The sequence below is a fragment of the Hyperolius riggenbachi genome, chromosome 1 (genome assembly GCF_040937935.1).
Source record: "Hyperolius riggenbachi isolate aHypRig1 chromosome 1, aHypRig1.pri, whole genome shotgun sequence".
Lineage (NCBI taxonomy): Eukaryota > Metazoa > Chordata > Amphibia > Anura > Hyperoliidae > Hyperolius > Hyperolius riggenbachi.
In genome coordinates, this window is record NC_090646.1 from 326,517,393 (window position 1) to 326,535,572 (window position 18,180).

General features: G+C 41.8%; 1 protein-coding gene across 13 annotated transcripts in view; it reads right to left on the reverse strand.

Moving 5' to 3' along the window:
- Positions 1–18,180, reverse strand: part of UNC13A (unc-13 homolog A) — a 384,964-nt gene that overhangs the window by 135,753 nt on the left and 231,031 nt on the right. For all 13 annotated transcript variants that reach the window (XM_068233882.1, XM_068233881.1, XM_068233874.1 and 10 more), the window contains 6 exons: positions 17,658–17,808; positions 16,525–16,593; positions 9,141–9,230; positions 4,561–4,695; positions 2,818–2,951; positions 1,242–1,327 (listed from right to left, as the gene is read on the reverse strand). In XM_068233882.1, coding sequence (XP_068089983.1) covers positions 1,242–1,327; positions 2,818–2,951; positions 4,561–4,695; positions 9,141–9,230; positions 16,525–16,593; positions 17,658–17,808 — 665 coding nt within the window. The remainder of the gene's footprint in view (positions 1–1,241; positions 1,328–2,817; positions 2,952–4,560; positions 4,696–9,140; positions 9,231–16,524; positions 16,594–17,657; positions 17,809–18,180) is intronic.

An 18,180-nucleotide genomic window follows, 5' to 3' on the forward strand; every position in this document is an offset into this window, starting at 1 on the left:
CTATTACATTTGGTGAAAAAGTAGCCTTGAAAGAGCCATTGTGCTATTTGTGGTTAACAGTCTGCTGTGTACTAAAAGTCTGATTAAGTATATGTTGTATCAGTTTAACCGTGACAACCAAGACAATAATATAGGATGTTTTAGGGCTGAGGCCTATGTCATGTGAATTCTTTTTAGTGGCAAACTAAAAAAAACTTACAAAAAATGCCATTTTCAAAGTCATGGTCAAATTTCAGCAAAGCTGCATAAGTTCAAATGTTACAAATTCTATCAATGCTATCAATATCTGACTAGGCGTGGTTCTCTAGTTTTCACAATGGTTACATTTATGACTTGTATTGAATGTTCTGACACTCCAGGGGTATGATAAAAAAAGTCCTTGAAATAGCCATTGGTGCTACTAGTGGTCTCCTGTGTGCCCAAAAACCTGACAAAATCTAATGATGTATGTATGGTATCATTTTAACCATGACAAGCAAGATAATAAATTTGGCATGTTTTAGAGTTGAGGCCTATGTCATGTGAATTCTTTTCACTGACAAACTGAATCAAAAGCAATAAAAATGTTATTGTCCTATACGCTGTACCAAAATAAAACACTTGAAAAAAACCCAAAAGTGACAGAATTGAAAAGAAAATACTGTACATACATCGTTACCTTAGAGACACAGCTTTTTAAATATGCATGCCATGAGGGTATACTACTGTTATTTTAGCAAATTAGGGACTGTAATCATTTATAGAGTACAATGAGTACAATGAGAAAATTAAGTACATCTTTATCTCCATATATTGTCCCCATACTTTAAACTAGGGACATCATTTATATTTTGTGATAACCAGGACAGGACAAATAGGCAGATACAATATGTGGATTTTATCTACTGTACATTAGCATTTTTTTTAACTATAGGGGATGTTCAGTACATTCAAATACAGCCATGCTCAACAACAGTGGTGCTTGAAAGTTTGTGGACTAAATGTAAATGTAGAAAACCTAGATAAATGAAAGAAAAATCATTATGTTTGGACGCGTTTATAGAAAAAAAGTGTGTATATATATATATATATATATATATATATAGATATATATATATATATATATATAGAGCCTGCTATTCAACAATGACTTTATAAAACTATTTTTTAATGAAAACACCCAAAATTAACCATTATTTCAAGAAGAAATACAAAAGGCACTGCAGTTTTAACAAGTTCATCTTACATTAATTGCAACTCACCTTCCATGGCATACTTCATATCCTGAGCAAAGAGACTCCACATAACTTCGGCACTGATTTTGCCAACGTTTAGTTCCTGTGGAAACCTAAGATGATAGAAAAGTCAGCATTGACTACAATTTATAATAAAGACTACAAACTGGTGAACTCCACCATATGTTGTCCTCTGGGAAGTCACTATTAGATCATACTTACATCCTACCTAATAAAGCTACAGACATCTGCATCCACCTGCCTCCATGTGTGCCGCTGCACTGTGGGTCAGTGTCCATTATTTAACAGGCTTAAGGACTAGTTTAGGAATAAACGTATGCCAGAGAGCTCTGGACTATGTGTATGGCAAAATGATCCACTTAATTTCTGTGAACACATACTCTTTTTTTTTTCCTTTTGCTACCATGGCATCAAATTTTCATTGCATATTGACAATATCATTGCCATGTGACTAATTCTACGAAAAAATGTAATATAACCTAGTGCTAATCCTAACCCTAAAATACAATAAATGCTAATCCTAAAATATTAACCTTAATCCTACAATAATGTTAACCCTATTATGTAGTATACCAAATGATATTCCCTTTTTTTGCTTTTTTTCTGTGCTGCAATACATTTCAGTGGGGAGAAAAAGTTTGCATGAGCTTGTACTGAGATAACAAAATTGTCAGAATTCTAATTGCGGATAATTACAAATGGTGAAATGGACAGAAAAAAAGCCACGTAGCCACAGCTGTTCCAGCTCCCCAAAAACCGTACCATAACTGGACTGAGAAAAGCTTATTTCAGTTGTTCCTGCTTCTGTTTCCGCTCATGCAAAAGATGCAAATGTCCCATAGTAAGCAGCAAACTGTAGCCCACTTAATGAACAGTACTGCTGCAAATACATTTTTTTTTCAAACTCCATCTTATTGGTGAATTGCTAGAGTACTTGTAACACAAACTGAGTCTGCAGCTTTAAAAACTGACATTAAATACACATAAAGAATATGTAATCTACAATAATTATGATGGCGATGATTATTATGCATTTATGTAGAGTTGTCAACTTTCTGCATTGCATCACAGCATACTTTGAGCAATTCATGCCACATTCATATACATAGAAATGTTTATCAAAGCAATATAGTAATACATTGTGCATAGAAGGCTATCGTGTTCTATAAATTGGACAGACACTGAGCGCACAGAATGACTAAGAGCTCTACGTATTCAATATAGTCTATAGGCGACTACTGACAATTGTAGGTTACTATATATGTCCATAAGAGCCCATGGTCTAGTTAAATCTCTTGTAAAATAATGGGCACAAAAAAATATATAATAAATTCAGTAATGGAATTCACAAAATACAATTAGTACAGACCTTTATATTTACATTGTTCCCCAACCCTGTCCTCAAGGCCCACCAACAGTGCATGTTTTGTGGAAATCCTCACAGGTAGTTAATCAGCTCTGCTGAGACACTAATTACCTCACCTGTGAATGTTTGTGGTTTTCTGCAAAACATGTACTGTTGGTGGGCCTTGAGGACAGGGTTGGGGAACTGTGCTTTATAACACTGAAGAGTGTGACTTACTGGTTTAAGCATGGCGTATATGAGTTCTTATCCTCTTCTATAATAGACACTATCAGTGTTATCAGTTTGGACCAAAAATCCAAGTTCTTGATACTGGGCCCCTGCTCTTCTGGGGGCACCTCACCCTTTTTAGTCTGTAACAGAAAAACAGAATGTCAACATACAGCACACCTTGAACCTCTGTTCAATACACAAAATACATTACAGATTTATTTTATGTTGCCTTTGTTGTTTTAAAGCAATCAATATTGAAAATAAAATGAGGTGCTAATTTGTTCAGAAAGAGAGTAAGGGCCCGTTTCCACTATCACGAATTCGCATGCGTTGCCCGCATGCGAATTCGCATAGCGAGTACAAGTGGATGGGACTGTTTCCACTTGTGCGTTTTCCTGAACGTTTTTCTGTGCAGAAAAAATCTGCATGGTAGGGTCCTCAGAATTCGCCTGCGTGTGGAATGCAGGCGAATCGCACGCAATGTATTTAATAGGGAAATTGCATGCGTTTTCCCCATGCGGTTTTTCCCGCGAATTCGCATGCGATTTCGCATAGGTACCCATGTTAATTCACACAGGCAGTGACATGGTTAAAATCGCATCACCCTAACCTATGCAAAATCGCATGCGAAATCGCGGAAAAGAACGCATGCGGAATCGCACCCGCATGTGATTTGCCTGCGGTGATTCGCCGGCAATTCCGCAACGCTATAGTGGAAACGGGCCCTAAACCTACAGCAGTGTGCAAATTTTACTACCACAGCCTGCATGGAGTTTTTCTGAGATAAGAAAAAGAGAATGAAATTATCTATGCAATATCTTTTTTTCCACAAGAAGATACTTCTGGAAAGGTATTTGCTAATTCGCTGGTAAATAATTTATTGTAGATATCTGTTTCTGTATGCGCTGCAGTGGGGACACTGGCCATATAAAAACTGATGTAAGGGACATTGAGCATCAGACAGGGTTGAAACATAATCTTGAATTTTTATGGCACACATATGGGTGTAAGCTTGATGTAAATTCTCCCAGATATGCTTTGAAACTTTTCCAACTCAGGTCAGGTTTTGAACAACTGTACGTGAACCACAAAGACAGCTTTTCACGTAGCACATTGATGATATTCTTGCTGACAAAATGGTCCATTAACCTCCCTGGTGGAAACCCCAAGTCAGGCTCGGGGTGGAAAACCACAGCTCAGACCGGTAACCCTGAGCCTGACTTGTGGCAGCCCCTGAGAGGTCTGTGCAGAGTGCTATGTGCAGCGGGCATTTCAACTCACCTCCTCCAAGATGAAGGCGCTGGCCACCATTCTCAATCCTGTCCTCAGAGGCTCTGCATCCCTCTGGTGAGATTGCCATTTGTTGTCATGACGACAAACGGCAATCTCACTACAGGGTTACAGCACCCCCGGAGGATGGATGGAGAACTGCAGCACTGGATCCAAGGGAGGTAAGTGCTGGGCTGCTGCAGATCTCTCAAGCAGCATGATTTTTCCCTGGTTTTAGGGTCTGAAAGTGTGGAAAGAATTGCGCCCTTTTTAGACCCTAAAATCCGGAAATAATAATACCATCAGTTAGCTCAGTAATGAAAGGAGGACAGGCATCTTTGCAAAGACCACAAATCATTTACGAAAATATGGGATAAACATGTGTTTCTGGACTACAGTCTGGAGTCTTGTATTAATTGATCTATGTTTAAATACTGATACATTTGTAAAGTGCAGTTGGAACTGTAGAGAAGATATTACCGGGTCACTTTGATATTCTCGGCTATAGAGTTCATGACAGTTGTTAAAGATGTATTCATAGGTGGAGTTAAGACAAGCCTTCACACAGTCTTTCACTACTTGGCTTGCCCTGGGGGGACTCTGCAACTCTTGCACCTGTGAAGTTTAAAAAAGGGGTTTTGTAAGAAAACATGTAAGACATGAAATATTATTAAATTAATCTCAAAGCCAATGAATTATAGTACCTTTAAAGTATACTTACTCATCTGAAATCAATTGCTCATAACTGTTTCAGGCAATGAATCCCTATACAAGATAGCTGTTTCAGAGGCAGCATTTTGCTTCCTCAGATCAGTTATTGTCCCTGTGGTTTACCCAGAATGGGAGCTATGCGATAGAGGCGCTCATAGCTCCTATTTTGAATGGATGCACATGCACAATAATTGACTTGAGGAAGTGGGATATTGCTTGTGAAACACGTTGTCTTAATGTGGAACTTCAATAAGAATTGCCCAAATATCGGTTCTTGTCATCTTTGTGAGGTAAGCCAACACTTGCCTCCTTTTTAAACTGTTTTAATATCTTATATTTATTTGGAACATTTCCCAACTACAAGGTGGATGCATAATACAGGTATAGCTCCCAACCGTCCCTTTTTCGAAGGGACAGTCCCTCTGTCCCTCTTTCTTCCTCATTTGTCCTTATTTCAGGACTGATGTACAGATATATATATATATATATATATATATATATATTTGTGTACTGAAAAATATGTTTAACTGACTAATCTTTATTCCCAGCATTTAAATTGATATATATATTTTTTTTTATTGATAAAATGAACGAAAACTACTGATGATAGAGAGGACCTTTGAATGATAAAACTACATCTTTTGCTTCTCAATTCTTTATGATATGCAAGATGTGGGATGTGATGCGGGCATGGTTAGAAGTGTAGCAGGGACGTCCTAAAGTGCCCCTCTTTCTTATCTCAAAATGTTGGGAGGTATGATACAGGCAGTCCCCAAGATATAAACAACCCGTCAATCCTGTCGCATTTCCTTGCACACCCCCTTTCTACAATTCCTCAACCCAGTATGTAAATGCAGAGTATAGCAGAAGCTGTGCTCTCCCCTCTCCGCCGGAGTCCAGTGCTGTGCTTTCGCCTGTCCGCTCACCGCTCAGCCTAGTACCCGACATCTTCTACCACATGTAGCATGATAACATGCAACATTAGGAAAGTGAGGTGCCAGCCCTAGAAGTAGCAGGACACAGACAGGATGGTCGCACAGGCACAGCGCTGGACTGCAACAGGGAGCTGAGAGCACAGCATCTGCGGTGCTTTATATACTCTGCATTTACACACTGGGCTGGGGAAGTGCAGGAGGGGGGCAGGGACAGATAGTGACACAAGGGTACAGAGGGAGGCACAGTGAGACAAAGGGATGCACAGGGGGACAGAAGTAGCACAAGGGGGTAGAAAAGGAGGCATAGGGGACAGAAGGAAGCACAAAGGGGGACAGAAGGAGGCACAGGGGCCAGTAGGAGTCATAAAGGGGGAAAGAAGGGGCACAGGGGAACTGAAGGAGACACAAATGACAGTAGGAGGCACAACGGGGGACAAAGGGAAACACAAAGGTGGACAGAAGGAGGCAAAAGGGGGACAGAAAGAGGCACAAATTAAGGGGCAGGGCTTAATCTAGGGACATGGTACCCCCATGGTTAAAGCAGGCCTGAACTCAGAAGTCCTCTCTGCTCTAAAACATACACAACAGCAAAATATCCTTTAAACAAAAAAAACATTTCTTTGTTACAGCTGATACAAATTCTAAAATAAATCTGCACAGTTTCTACTTCCTGATTTATGGAAGCAGACATATTGTTAACATCCAGCGCTTTCAAATGGGCTTATTTTCCATCACGTGATACAGTGGAGAGATCAGATTACAATTTGTAATTAGACACAAATTAGGGGGAATTAGGCTAAACTCTCTAAATACATACAGGGTGCATTTCTCTCTGTTTCCCTTCTGTCCTGTGCAAAAGTTCAGGTTCCCTTTAAAAATGACCCTGCCCAGTTACCTGTTGTCGTCACTCACCTATTTAGGGAGGTAGATCGTTTTATGTTTTCATAAAATATTGGTGTTTTTTTTGGAGAACGACCACATTCACCATAGAGGATCCCAAACAAACCCGAGTGTGGATGAGTAGGTGGTCCCCTGCATGTGCTTTCATTGTTTGCTTTAACGGTAAACCTGGTTTTATGAGGACTTATTTTTTATTTATTACCATATAGCTCTTCAAGATATGAAGTTCTACACCATATTAGGTTCCTAGTGTCTCTGTGTTTTTTTTTCTGTTCCCAGAGGGTCTTGGCGAATTCCCAGGCTCCTTTTCTCAAAATTCATCATAAAAACATGCTGCTTCGTAGTGATAGTTACATGCTGCACACTACAATGTATTTCCTTCAGGTGTAAATGCTTATTTATAAGATAACCTGTCCTGTTGTAGTTGTGTAGTGATTGTATCTTAATTAGTTTCTAATGCTGGGAATACACAATGCATTTTTTCAGCAGACAGATAGTTCGATAGATTATTTCCAACATGTCCGGTCTTATGTTCGTATCGTTTTCCCGCTCGATTTCTCATAGAAGTGAATGGAAATTGATAAGAAAAGGTTTGAGAATGGAGCGGGAAATCAAGTAGAAAAACGAACCGGAAATCAATAGAAAGGAAAATCGACCGAAAAACGCATTGGTGTACTCCTAGCATAAGGTACAATACTGATCTGGAGTCAGGAATTCAGAAGGTATTAGAGGCAGAGAGGATTCAGCAATGGTTTCCTCCATATTGCCCTATTTCCTTTTTTATTTAAAACTAGTCTACCTAAGCCCGTTTAAAAACGGACTCTAGGTAGTGAAATTACCACGCCGCCACGCACGCACACGGCTGCCCTGCTCCCTGGCCCGACCTCCCGTCCCAACGGCTGTCTGTACTGCGCACATGCGCAGTACAAAAAAACACCACGGATGGACAGACAGGGAAAGTGGATGACGCAGGGACAGTTAGGTTTTATTGTATAGGATTATGTATGGAAGTTATGGTAAATTACCAAAGTGACCCAAACATACCCTGTTAAAGATCAAGGACTTTTTAGCATCTTTTACTCATCTCAACAACACACACCTGGTGATCCATAGCCTGCCTGACCTTGTCTCACTTCTACACCAAGCACCATTTTAAATAGCCCTAGCTTTCTATAACTTGCACTGATGATGGTCAAACAGTCTGAAACAGTTTTTTCCAAACTGCAATCCATAAGTCTACAAATGGAAAGCTGCATTTGTATCAGTAGCAGTTTTTTTTTTTTTTTTTTTTTTTTGCATACTTGGCCACAGGAATATAAGTAAAGATTCGGGATCATCATGTTTGCTAAAATCCTTGCTTCAGACCTGGAGAATATTACACTTTTTCTCAACAAAATTTTAATATCTCGGCACATTTGGAAAACCCTTTGCTGTATTAGTTTGTGCTCATGATGATGATATGTAAGTATTTTTTGTTAAATACGCTGTATCTTCAGTACTTCTTGTTACCTTTCTTTCCACTTAAAGGGAACCAGAGACGAAGACAACCTGCAAAATTGAAAAAGATACCTGGGGCTTCCTCCAGCCCCATAAGCATGGATAGCTCCCACGCCGCCATCCTCTGCTGCCTCTATCGCCAGTACCGGGTCCCGTCACTTCCGCCGGACGCGACCAGTTGTACGCATGCACAGGGGCTCCCTCCGGCTTTGTACGCATGCGCCTGCGCAGTACGGAGAAGGCGCACTGCGCTTGTGTTGACTGGCTCGACTGGCCGAAATTACGGGACCTGGTACTGGCGGACAGAGGCAGCGGAGGACGGCAGCGTGGGATCTATCCAGGCTTATGGGGCTGGAGGAAGCCCCAGGTATGTATAAATTTAGTATCATCTCGTCTCTGCGTCTCTTTAATGCATTTCTGTATATCCTTGCTGGCTATTTAGGCAACATAAAATAAATATTCCTTAGGCTTAGTTCATAAAGAGCTTGGGACATTTTTTGTAAATTTCTTAAAGGACATCCCGAGGTGAAAATTAACTAATGAGATAAACAATTGCACCTATCCTTCTTATAAAATTGACATTTTAAGGTATCCCACAGTTTTATTTTATATTTAAATCTACTTTTTAAGTTTTAAATGTTTCATGGCCTCTTCTCAATGACCCATTCATTGAAGTACGCCAGAGCTAAAATCTGTGAACTATTGAACCTTTTTAACTCTCTCCTACTCTCAGAAGACATTCACTGTGAGGAAAGTGTTATATGGCTGAAATTCCTTATCAGCGAGGGTTACGTTATATTCCAACCCGGTCCCGACCCGGACAGAAATTGTCACTTGCATACCTGATTTTCAACTTTTTCAGGCAAAGAAAGAAAAAAAGGAACACAGCATAGTTTGTTGTGTGCTTGGCACTGTACATACACAGGTCTATCTCATTATGTCACATGTCATCTTTCATGTTCCTTAAAGAAGTGGTAATCAAGCTTCTTTAAAATGTTTTGATGATTTTTTTTGTACCTTCATTCTGAAGAATGTAATACTAGTTAGCAGATCAACAGTGGACTTGAGGTCTTGAAGTCTCTCCGGGCTGCTTGCGGGGAAATTGTTCTACAGAAGAAAAAAAAGAAAGAAATCCTATAATTTCTGGTAAAAAAAAACCACTTTCTTTTAAAACTTAATATGTATTTCTCAGCATTTATTGCAAGGGTACCTAGATACTTTGGATGATGAGAGCTAATATACCGGTGTACATGGCCGGATTTCTGGCAAGGCCACATAGGCCATGGCCTAGGGCACCAGATAAACAAGGGGCGGCCTGCAGACAGTGGGCATTATTTGCAGGACATTATTTGCAAGTGTCCAAACACATGAAAGTGGTCAGGATAACTGCACTATTAGTACCAGCTGGCATCTGCCTGTGCTGTGCTACAGGCAGCTGCAGTTCGTTAACCAAACGTTTGTGAACAGTGTGTGACTAGCAAAAAGCCAGACCTTATCCAATGACATAGCAGCAGCTGCAGGCAGTTACAGAAGGCCGGGTTTCACGCACTTGGTGTGGGGGATGAAAGGACCAGGGTCAGCACCAGCAAATAGTACAGAATACAGAAGGCAGCCTCTCACAGTACCCATTTCTTAATTATTGATTGGCCAGCACTGTTACCCTGAAAACAGCAGTGGGTACAGGACTCACTTTTACGTGTTGCTGACCCCACCCAATGTCCAATTGTGCGCCACTTTTGACTGTGTGTGTGGTGGAAGGCTCCCACCACGCCCATCACCTGTAGATGCCTGGATTGACCAGTTCCCCGTGTGACATGAATGATTCACTTCACGTTGCCATGGAGACCTCGGCACTAGCCACAATAGTGTACACCATCGGCCCAAACATTTTTGGATTGGTGTGTGTGGAGAGAGGTGGTAGGATACGGTTTCGGTTGGGGCGGCTGGTAATAGTCGGCCTTGGGCGGTAAGAAGTACAAATCCGGCCCTGCCGGTGTAATGGTATTATAATGTCAACTGTTACTTACAGTGCACCTGCTGATGCATAAACTGACCAGTAGTTTGCAGCAAAACTGGTATTGCGCTGTAAACGTCTATGCTACCTTAATGTGCTGTTTAAAAGCTGAGTAAAGTCTCTTTCTGCTTTCTTCTCTATTACATAGTTATATAGTTACATAGTTATTTTGGTTGAAAAAAGACATACGTCCATCGAGTTCAACCAGTACAAAGTACAACTCCAGCCCGTCCCCCACATACCCCTGTTGTATTTTACACCCAAAGGTGCTGGCAGGCACATGTACACTTTACACTGCATTCCCAGCCATCTAAGAGGCTAATGTTAGGTACACATGATACAATTTTATGGCAGATTTAACTGCCAGATCGATTTTTTTCCAACAGGTCTCATCTGAATTTAAATCGACCGATCTTCCAATCGATTTCCATAAAAGTGAACATAAAATCCATCAGAAAAACGATCGAAAATCAGATCGGACATGTTGGAAAAAATCGACCTGGCAGGTAAATCAGCCAGAAAACTGTATCATGTATATCTAGCATAACAATGCAACCTTCCTGTGTGGTCTAAATCAGCAGACAACTGTCCCAACATCATAGATGGGTGAATGCATACAATGCAGAGTGCTGGTGGGATTCCTGGCTGAAGTCAATACCTATTTAGTAAAGAATATTTGAGCAAGACACCCTAAGGCCTGGAACCCACTGAAATCAGCAAACGTGAAACGCTACCGCTAGCGTTTTGTCTGAGCGGTTTGCAAGCGGATTCATGCGCGTTTTCGGTCGCGTTTTGCAGCATTGTATTTTTTTGCTCAGCGGTTGCGTAGCGTTTTGCGTTTTTATCCTGATTGGTCCTGTGAATTATTTTTCATTTTGTTACAGTGTGCTGAACCGCAAAACGCTAACAAAACCGTTCAGTTTAGGTTTTGCTGAGCGTTTCCGCTAGCGTTTCAATACTTTACATTGAAGCGCTAACGCTCCCAAAATGCTGCAGGTCCTGCGTTTGCGCTTCTGGGAAACGCAAATGCTCCTGTGGAAGTTGCCCCATCCATTAACATTAGCCCAGCGTTTTGGCAAAGTGCTAGCGTATCGCAGCGCTGCCAAAAGCGCTCCTGTGGGTTCCAGCCCTAACACTGCAGGGAGGCGTATTGAGCATGCCCTTAGTGGCTGCAGCTCTCAAGCAATACAACAGGAGAAAAGCGCTACAAATATTAGCATTGTTATTTTTTATTATTTCAGTTGTGGCTGCTTCTCCTGGATGGATGAGAATAGGATAAATACATTTAAAAAGTATGCAGTGGCTGAAAAAACTACCAGTATTTATAATTGTTTTGATTTTGTGCATAGGAGTGTTCTTAATGTGATGGCCTGGCAGCTCCAGTACTTCATGACATAATAGCCCAATACTGTGTAGGAGAAGAGTAGAGTCACTATACTCGGTTTATTCACCAGTGAAGACAGTACATTTTGTAAGAATAAGGTTTAAGGTTTACTCTACTCAATGTGTCTCCACATTGCTTACAAGGAATGTAGTCTATTCATACATGATTCCAATGTATTTATTGATTCCAATGTATCCAAGTTTTATTTTTTTTTATTTATGCATTTAGCAATAAAATAAACATTTGAATGCAATTTTTCATTAACAAAATGTAACATTTCATAAATAATTACTTCATTTTTGGAACTCTCCTGCCTGCTTGAGGGTTTAAGTTTTGCAAACAGAAGACTCCAGACTTTGTGATGATAACTAAACCATTCAGGTCTTTATGGAACTATATTTCTTTACTACACTGCAGCAAAACCAGGTCTTTTTTCACAGTTTTCCAGTCACACTGGTAGAAGAAGCTCTGAATAATCAATACATTTATATTTCCTTTTCTTTTAACAATTTCCTCATTAAAATAAAAAATGAATCTTAAACCATTCGAATCAACTGTCAGACCTGGCCACACTGCTGGCCCTTCTGATCAAAGTATCAGACCAAAGTATCAGATCCTTCCGGGAACCAGACTGTGCCACTAGGCCAGGTAATATAAATATTATGTGCAGCTGGGCTCCCTGCTGCTTGTGCCCCCACCGGATCTAGTCAGGCTTCTCTTAAACTTGGAACTCTTCCAGCGCCATGTACTGTATTTTTTGGACTATAAGACTTTTCTATCTCAAAAGTGGGGGGAAAAAGTTACTGCGCCTTATAGTCCAGATGCAGGGAGTTCCTGACTTGTGAATGCTTGCCAATATGAACCTCCAACCCGCCGCAACATCGGGGACTCCCTGTACTGTGCCCATGCATAGGAGGACACAGGGGGACAAACACAGGACACAGGGGAACACAAAGAGGACAGAGGCGGACACATGGGGGACAGAAGATGTACAAGGGGGCATGAAGTACAAAGGGGGCATAGTCCACAAGATGCTCCTGCACCATGGATGCACCAGGTTTAGTATATATTTTTTCCCGTTTTTTGTCCTCTAAACCTAGGTGCATCCTATGGTCAGGAGCATTTTATAGTCCGAAAAATACGGGTATGTTTAATGTGGGCGCATGTGCATTGCAGGATGGCAATAGCCCTGCTCCCTCCAACTGATGGGCACTTCATCCTCATACTAGAGCATATATGTCAAACTCCAGCACATGGGCCAAATCTGGCCCTCTGAGCCATTAAATTTGGCCCTAAGTGGTTTCCACACTTTGCATTATGTTGGGCTGACTTTAGACCACCAGGGAAGCTATATTGGAGGCGAAGCTCTAGAACACCAGGGAAGCCATATGGGGGAGATAGGGGGAAAGCACTGGACACCATGGAACTGTATGGGGGGGAGCTCTAGACACCAGGGAACTGTATAGGGGAGAGAGCAATACTAGACACCAGGAACCTGTATAGGGGAGAGAACAATATTAGACACCAGGGACCTGTATAGGGGTTGGAGGGGGGCCATTAGACACCTGAGAACTTTATAAGGGAGAAAAGTGGCCAATAGACATTGAGGTTGGCACACGACAAGGTCCCAGTGTACAATTTCAGTCCACTTTGTATTTGAGTTTGACACCCCTGTACTAGAGCGAGGAGATGGTGACTCCACCAGCCCTGTCTCATCATGCAAAACTCCCCCTGCACATGACATGATAAAATAAGAGATGAGGGATGTGGATGATTGAAAAAAAGGATTACAAAAGGTCACAAATGTGGTTAATGCTTATTAATTCTACTAAATAAAGCAAAAAGTAAAAAAAAATGGGCAATATATATATCCATCGCTTCCTCTTTTAGAAATGTGGTTAATTCTTACCCTAAAACTTTTCCTCAAATGCCTTGGTAAAATTACCAATAGGAGTATGAACGTCAAAATTACTGAAAAACCACCAGGAAAATAAAATCACTTCTTTTCCTGGGCCAGGTTCTGCTGATCGCATCATCAGCGGAAGGCAACACATGGGGAGCAGTGAGGGAGAGATCTCCGATCAGTGTGGGCTCCAATGGATTTGGTGAGAGACGCGCTGCTGCTCTCATCTACTCGGGAAGGGGGGGGGGGGTGCAGAGGGGAACACGGGGACAATACAGGGGTCCCTGACAACGTGGCAGGTTGGCATCGTTGTATTGGCAGCAGGGCCGGATTACCAACCAGGCAACAAAAGCAGTCGCTTGGGGCCCCATTCAGAGTCAAAGGGGCCCCATCAGCACCTAAACCAGCCCTCGCCATCCTGTCAGCGGTGGCTGGATGGTATAATGGTTAAAGGGACTCTGAGCAGTGCAGTAACTATGGAAAGATGCATATCATTTTAAAGCTCTCTTTCTCCTCTTTCCAATGATATATAAACGGTCGCCCTATGCCTTTTAGTTTTCGCTATTTTCTGAAATCGCTGCCACAGGACGACTTTTCTCCAAAGTCGGCAGCTCGATTCAGCACAATGCAATGAAATATAAGGAACCCAGGGGGATATAATTACAAACATCATGCTGGTAGGTGTGAGGATGTAATTAATTAGTTGTGGGTATGCTTAAAGGCATACCCACAGGCACTGCTCGTCGTCCCTTTAAGGGCTCTGCCTCTGACACAGGAGACCAGGGTTCGAATCTCGGCTCTGCCTGTTCAGTAAGCCAGCACCTATTCAGTAGGAGACCTTAGGCAAGTCTCTCTAACACTGCTACTGCCTATAGGGCGCGTCCTAGTGGCTGCAGCTCTGGCGCTTTGAGTCCGCCAGGAGAAAAGCGCGATATAAATGTTATTTGTCTTGTCTTGTCAAATGATGCCGTGCGCTGCTGATTGTCTTCAGAGCCAGGCTCTCCTCCTAGGTCCCCCTCCTGCTACTGTGCGCTCTGCCGCTGCCCACTCCTCCCTCCCTTCCCACAGAGAACCACAGCTGCAGCAAGAATGATAGCAACAGATGGCAAATGCTCACTCACCTATCCATGATCCAAGCGATAGAGATCCCGTCATCTGAAACCCATCTGTCTCTTCTACAGTGCAGCCGCTCGCTCTGAACTTCCTGATTCTCAGATCAGACAGGAAGTAGTAATAGTAGTAGTAACAGAGCGGCAGCACTCTAGAGGAGACAGATGGGACCTCTATTGCTTGGATCGCAATAGGTGAATGTGAGTCATCTGGTGCTGTCCTTCTCCCCCGCTGCGGCTGCCTTCTCTGCTGGACTATTGTATTCACTGGGATGGAGGCTGCATGGTGGCTGTCTAGTTTGGGAGGAAATCGGTTGTTCGGTGGTGGAGGTGGTTATGTAATTCTGTCTGGGGAACGGCTTCCGGTTTGGCGGTGTCCAGAGCTTTCTGCTATTGCCAGGCTGGAGATGCAGGGGGAAAGTGCAGCTGCTGTGATATCTGGCGCCCTCTTCACAGGGGTGCCCCAGTCCCTGAGTGCAAATGTCCCAGCCATTCATCTCTCACTCTGCATTTTACCGCTGCTATTCCCTGCATTGTGCACCCACAGAGGAAAGCGGGCTGTTGCCCCGGTGTGTGCAGCATGTTGCTGTGCAGCTGCATCTTCTGATTCTATTACGACATGATGGGGGGCCAAAATCAGTTACTTTGCTTAGGGCCCCATTTAGCCTTAATCCGGCTCTGATTGGCAGGCATTAGTAAATCAAATGCTCCCTGTATTTGGAGTGTAAGATGCATTTTTGGGGTGCAGCTTATATTCCCCAAAAATACAGTACATATTTTAAAGTGAAACAAATGAAAACCATTAAAAAATAACCTTACATTCAATTTAAGTATTATCAAAGAAGAAATGTGTTACATTATAATCATCACAGTTTACCTGTTTGTTTGGTAAACATGACTAAGAATACAGGTAATTCTCTACATATGTCTGCAGTGATCACTGTGGACTTGATATATTCAGGATCTGCAAGGCTGAAAAACTAAAGCAATCCAGCAAACTAAGCTTATCTATATTAAAAATTGTCTGCCCAAGCCAACAAATGTCTGACACTTAATCATTACAGCAATAATCTGCTGCACAAAGTGTTCACACATCTTCAGTTCTGTGCACAAATTATTATTTTTTTATATAGATGAAGTATATTGAAGTGCATGACAAAAGAATTACAAGCGTAACATTGATAAATGACTGGCAAGTACAGACTGATGGCGAGAATACCAAGAAACAGAGTACATGACCTGCCACAGGATAAGGTCATATATAATCAGCACATCAAATAGAAATTTCAGAGTATATTGAACAAACAATAACATAAGAACAGAATACAAAATTAAACCTTGTGTGCGGTCAAGCAATCCCAAAAAAAGTGAATTGCATATGGGCCTATGAGTCCCCACCTGAGCACCCTGCAAAGGATGGGCTGCTACTCTAATGGACTACTTTGCTGTCTGGTAGCCACCAGGTCAGAACCACTTGGATGACCCAACCAGTGACAAGAGAGAACAAGTGACACTGCGTTGTGAAGTTTGTAGTAATATAAGCTGAGACCAAGAACAGGGTGGAGACAGGAAGAGTTGTGTCACAAGGCCAAGATCAGGGGAAAGTGGAGTTCTTGCTCTAGCAGGTAATAGGCCACAGTTCTTGGCAGACAGAAAAGAGTCATAGATGAGATAAAAAGCCAAGGTCAATAATGGTAAGGCAATCATGATCAAGAGGAGCAAGTACAAGTACTGATAGGCTAACCTAACCTAAAGCTGAAAGAAAAATAGGCACTGTGTGCAGGGAGAAAACATGCATGCGCGTAAGGAGTAACACTATAAGGCTTACACCCTTCGGCAAACAGATAAAGCTGTGGCCTGCCTTGTGTGACGAGCAGGAGGTAGACTTAGTATGAGAATTAGACATGGCATCTGAAAGCCTGTAGGGATATCCTATACCAAATCTGCACTACTATAAAGAAAGGAAATACAGGAAATAAATGCCTTCTTACCCTGTACATTGAAAGATCTATACGCAAGGAGTTGTGCAGTTGATCCAGCAGCTTTACAAATCGTTCCTTCTAAAATAGACAAATAAAATGGTTTGAAAAAAGCTGTGCATTTGGTTGTAGAAATAACATTCATAGAAAAAGCACTACATAAAAGTTCACAATTTCAAGTAATCCCTACACATATACAGATTATTTCACATAGAGTACATAGGTTAATTGTCTTTAAAGAGACTCTCATAAAAATCATTTTTTTTTATTTCAAAAATGTCTTTAACATGATAGCCCTAACTAAAACGTTGCATCCCCGCGGCTGTAATCTAACTAAATCCCCCCAAACTCCAGGGGCAATCCAGGCAGCGCTTCCGTGAGAGGCAGAGCTTTCAGCTGCAGCTCTGCCTCTCCACGCGTCTATCAGCGCCGGATCGCCGCCTCCGCCCACCCCTCTCAGTCTTCCTTCACTGAGAGGGGCGGGGCGGAGATCCGGCGCTGATAGACGCGCATGGGGGCAGAGCTGCAACTGAAAGCTCTGCCTCCTACAGCAGCAAAGTCCACGACCAAGAAAGTTGTGGATTTTGCGGGGGAGAGAGAGGGGGGAGTTAGGGGGGATTTAGTTAGATTACAGCCGCGGGATGTGGCGTTTTAGTTAGGGCTATCATGTTAAAGACATTTTTGAAATAAAAAGATGATTTTTATGAGGTTCAGTGTCTCTTTAAAAGCTACCTCTACATAACTGATCACTGTACAACAGAAACACTGACATCTAGTGAGAATGGAGAGAATATAAAGGTTATTCTATACTCAAGGACATACATAACTACTGTTAGCTAGAGGACATGCTGGTTTTCTCATTTTTGTGATATCACATGACTACATTAAGGCCCATTACAGAAAAAAAGCAGTTAAAATCGAACAGAACCAAATGGTTTTGGATTAGTCCATCTCCTCATGGGGGATTCTCAGTGTTTTCAAGAAATGCTTCTGAAAACACTGAGAATTCCCCATAAGGATATGGACTAGTCCAAAACCTGTTGGTTCTGTCAGATTTCTGCTTACTTTTATCACTATAGTGGTCTTTTAACAAAAATAACATGAACTATTTTTTTTCTTCATGAAAGCGAATTGAAAAATCTTACCCCGAAGTTTGAGGCAGAGAAGCGATCAGAGGCAGACACATTGGTTGATGCTGTAGTGTGAGCATAATATGCATTGATATTGGCAAGAAGCGTGCTCATAACAGCTGGCACTCCTGGGCACATGTACTTAGAGGACAGGCAGGCAAAGTGACTGTAAAATTGGGACACAAAGAGCTGGTAATGACTGTCAAAGAATACAGGTCATGCAATTCAATTCAATTCACTTTATTGTCATTGTGTAACACAACGAAATTACTTTTCATGACAACCCCCACGGTGTATATAGGGAACATAGTGATAGTAACAAGGAAGAGAAGAAATTATACAAGTATGCCAGGTATTACAGATGTTTAAACAATTTGTACACAGTGTTAATTATTTCAGAGAGGATTCAGAGTTCATCAAGTTTATGGCAGATGGGAAAAAGCTGTCTTTCAGTCTGTTTGTGTGTGTGCGGATTGATCTAAAACGTTTACCTGATGGAAGGAGCTCAAACAAGGCATTTCCAGGGTGAGTGTTGTCC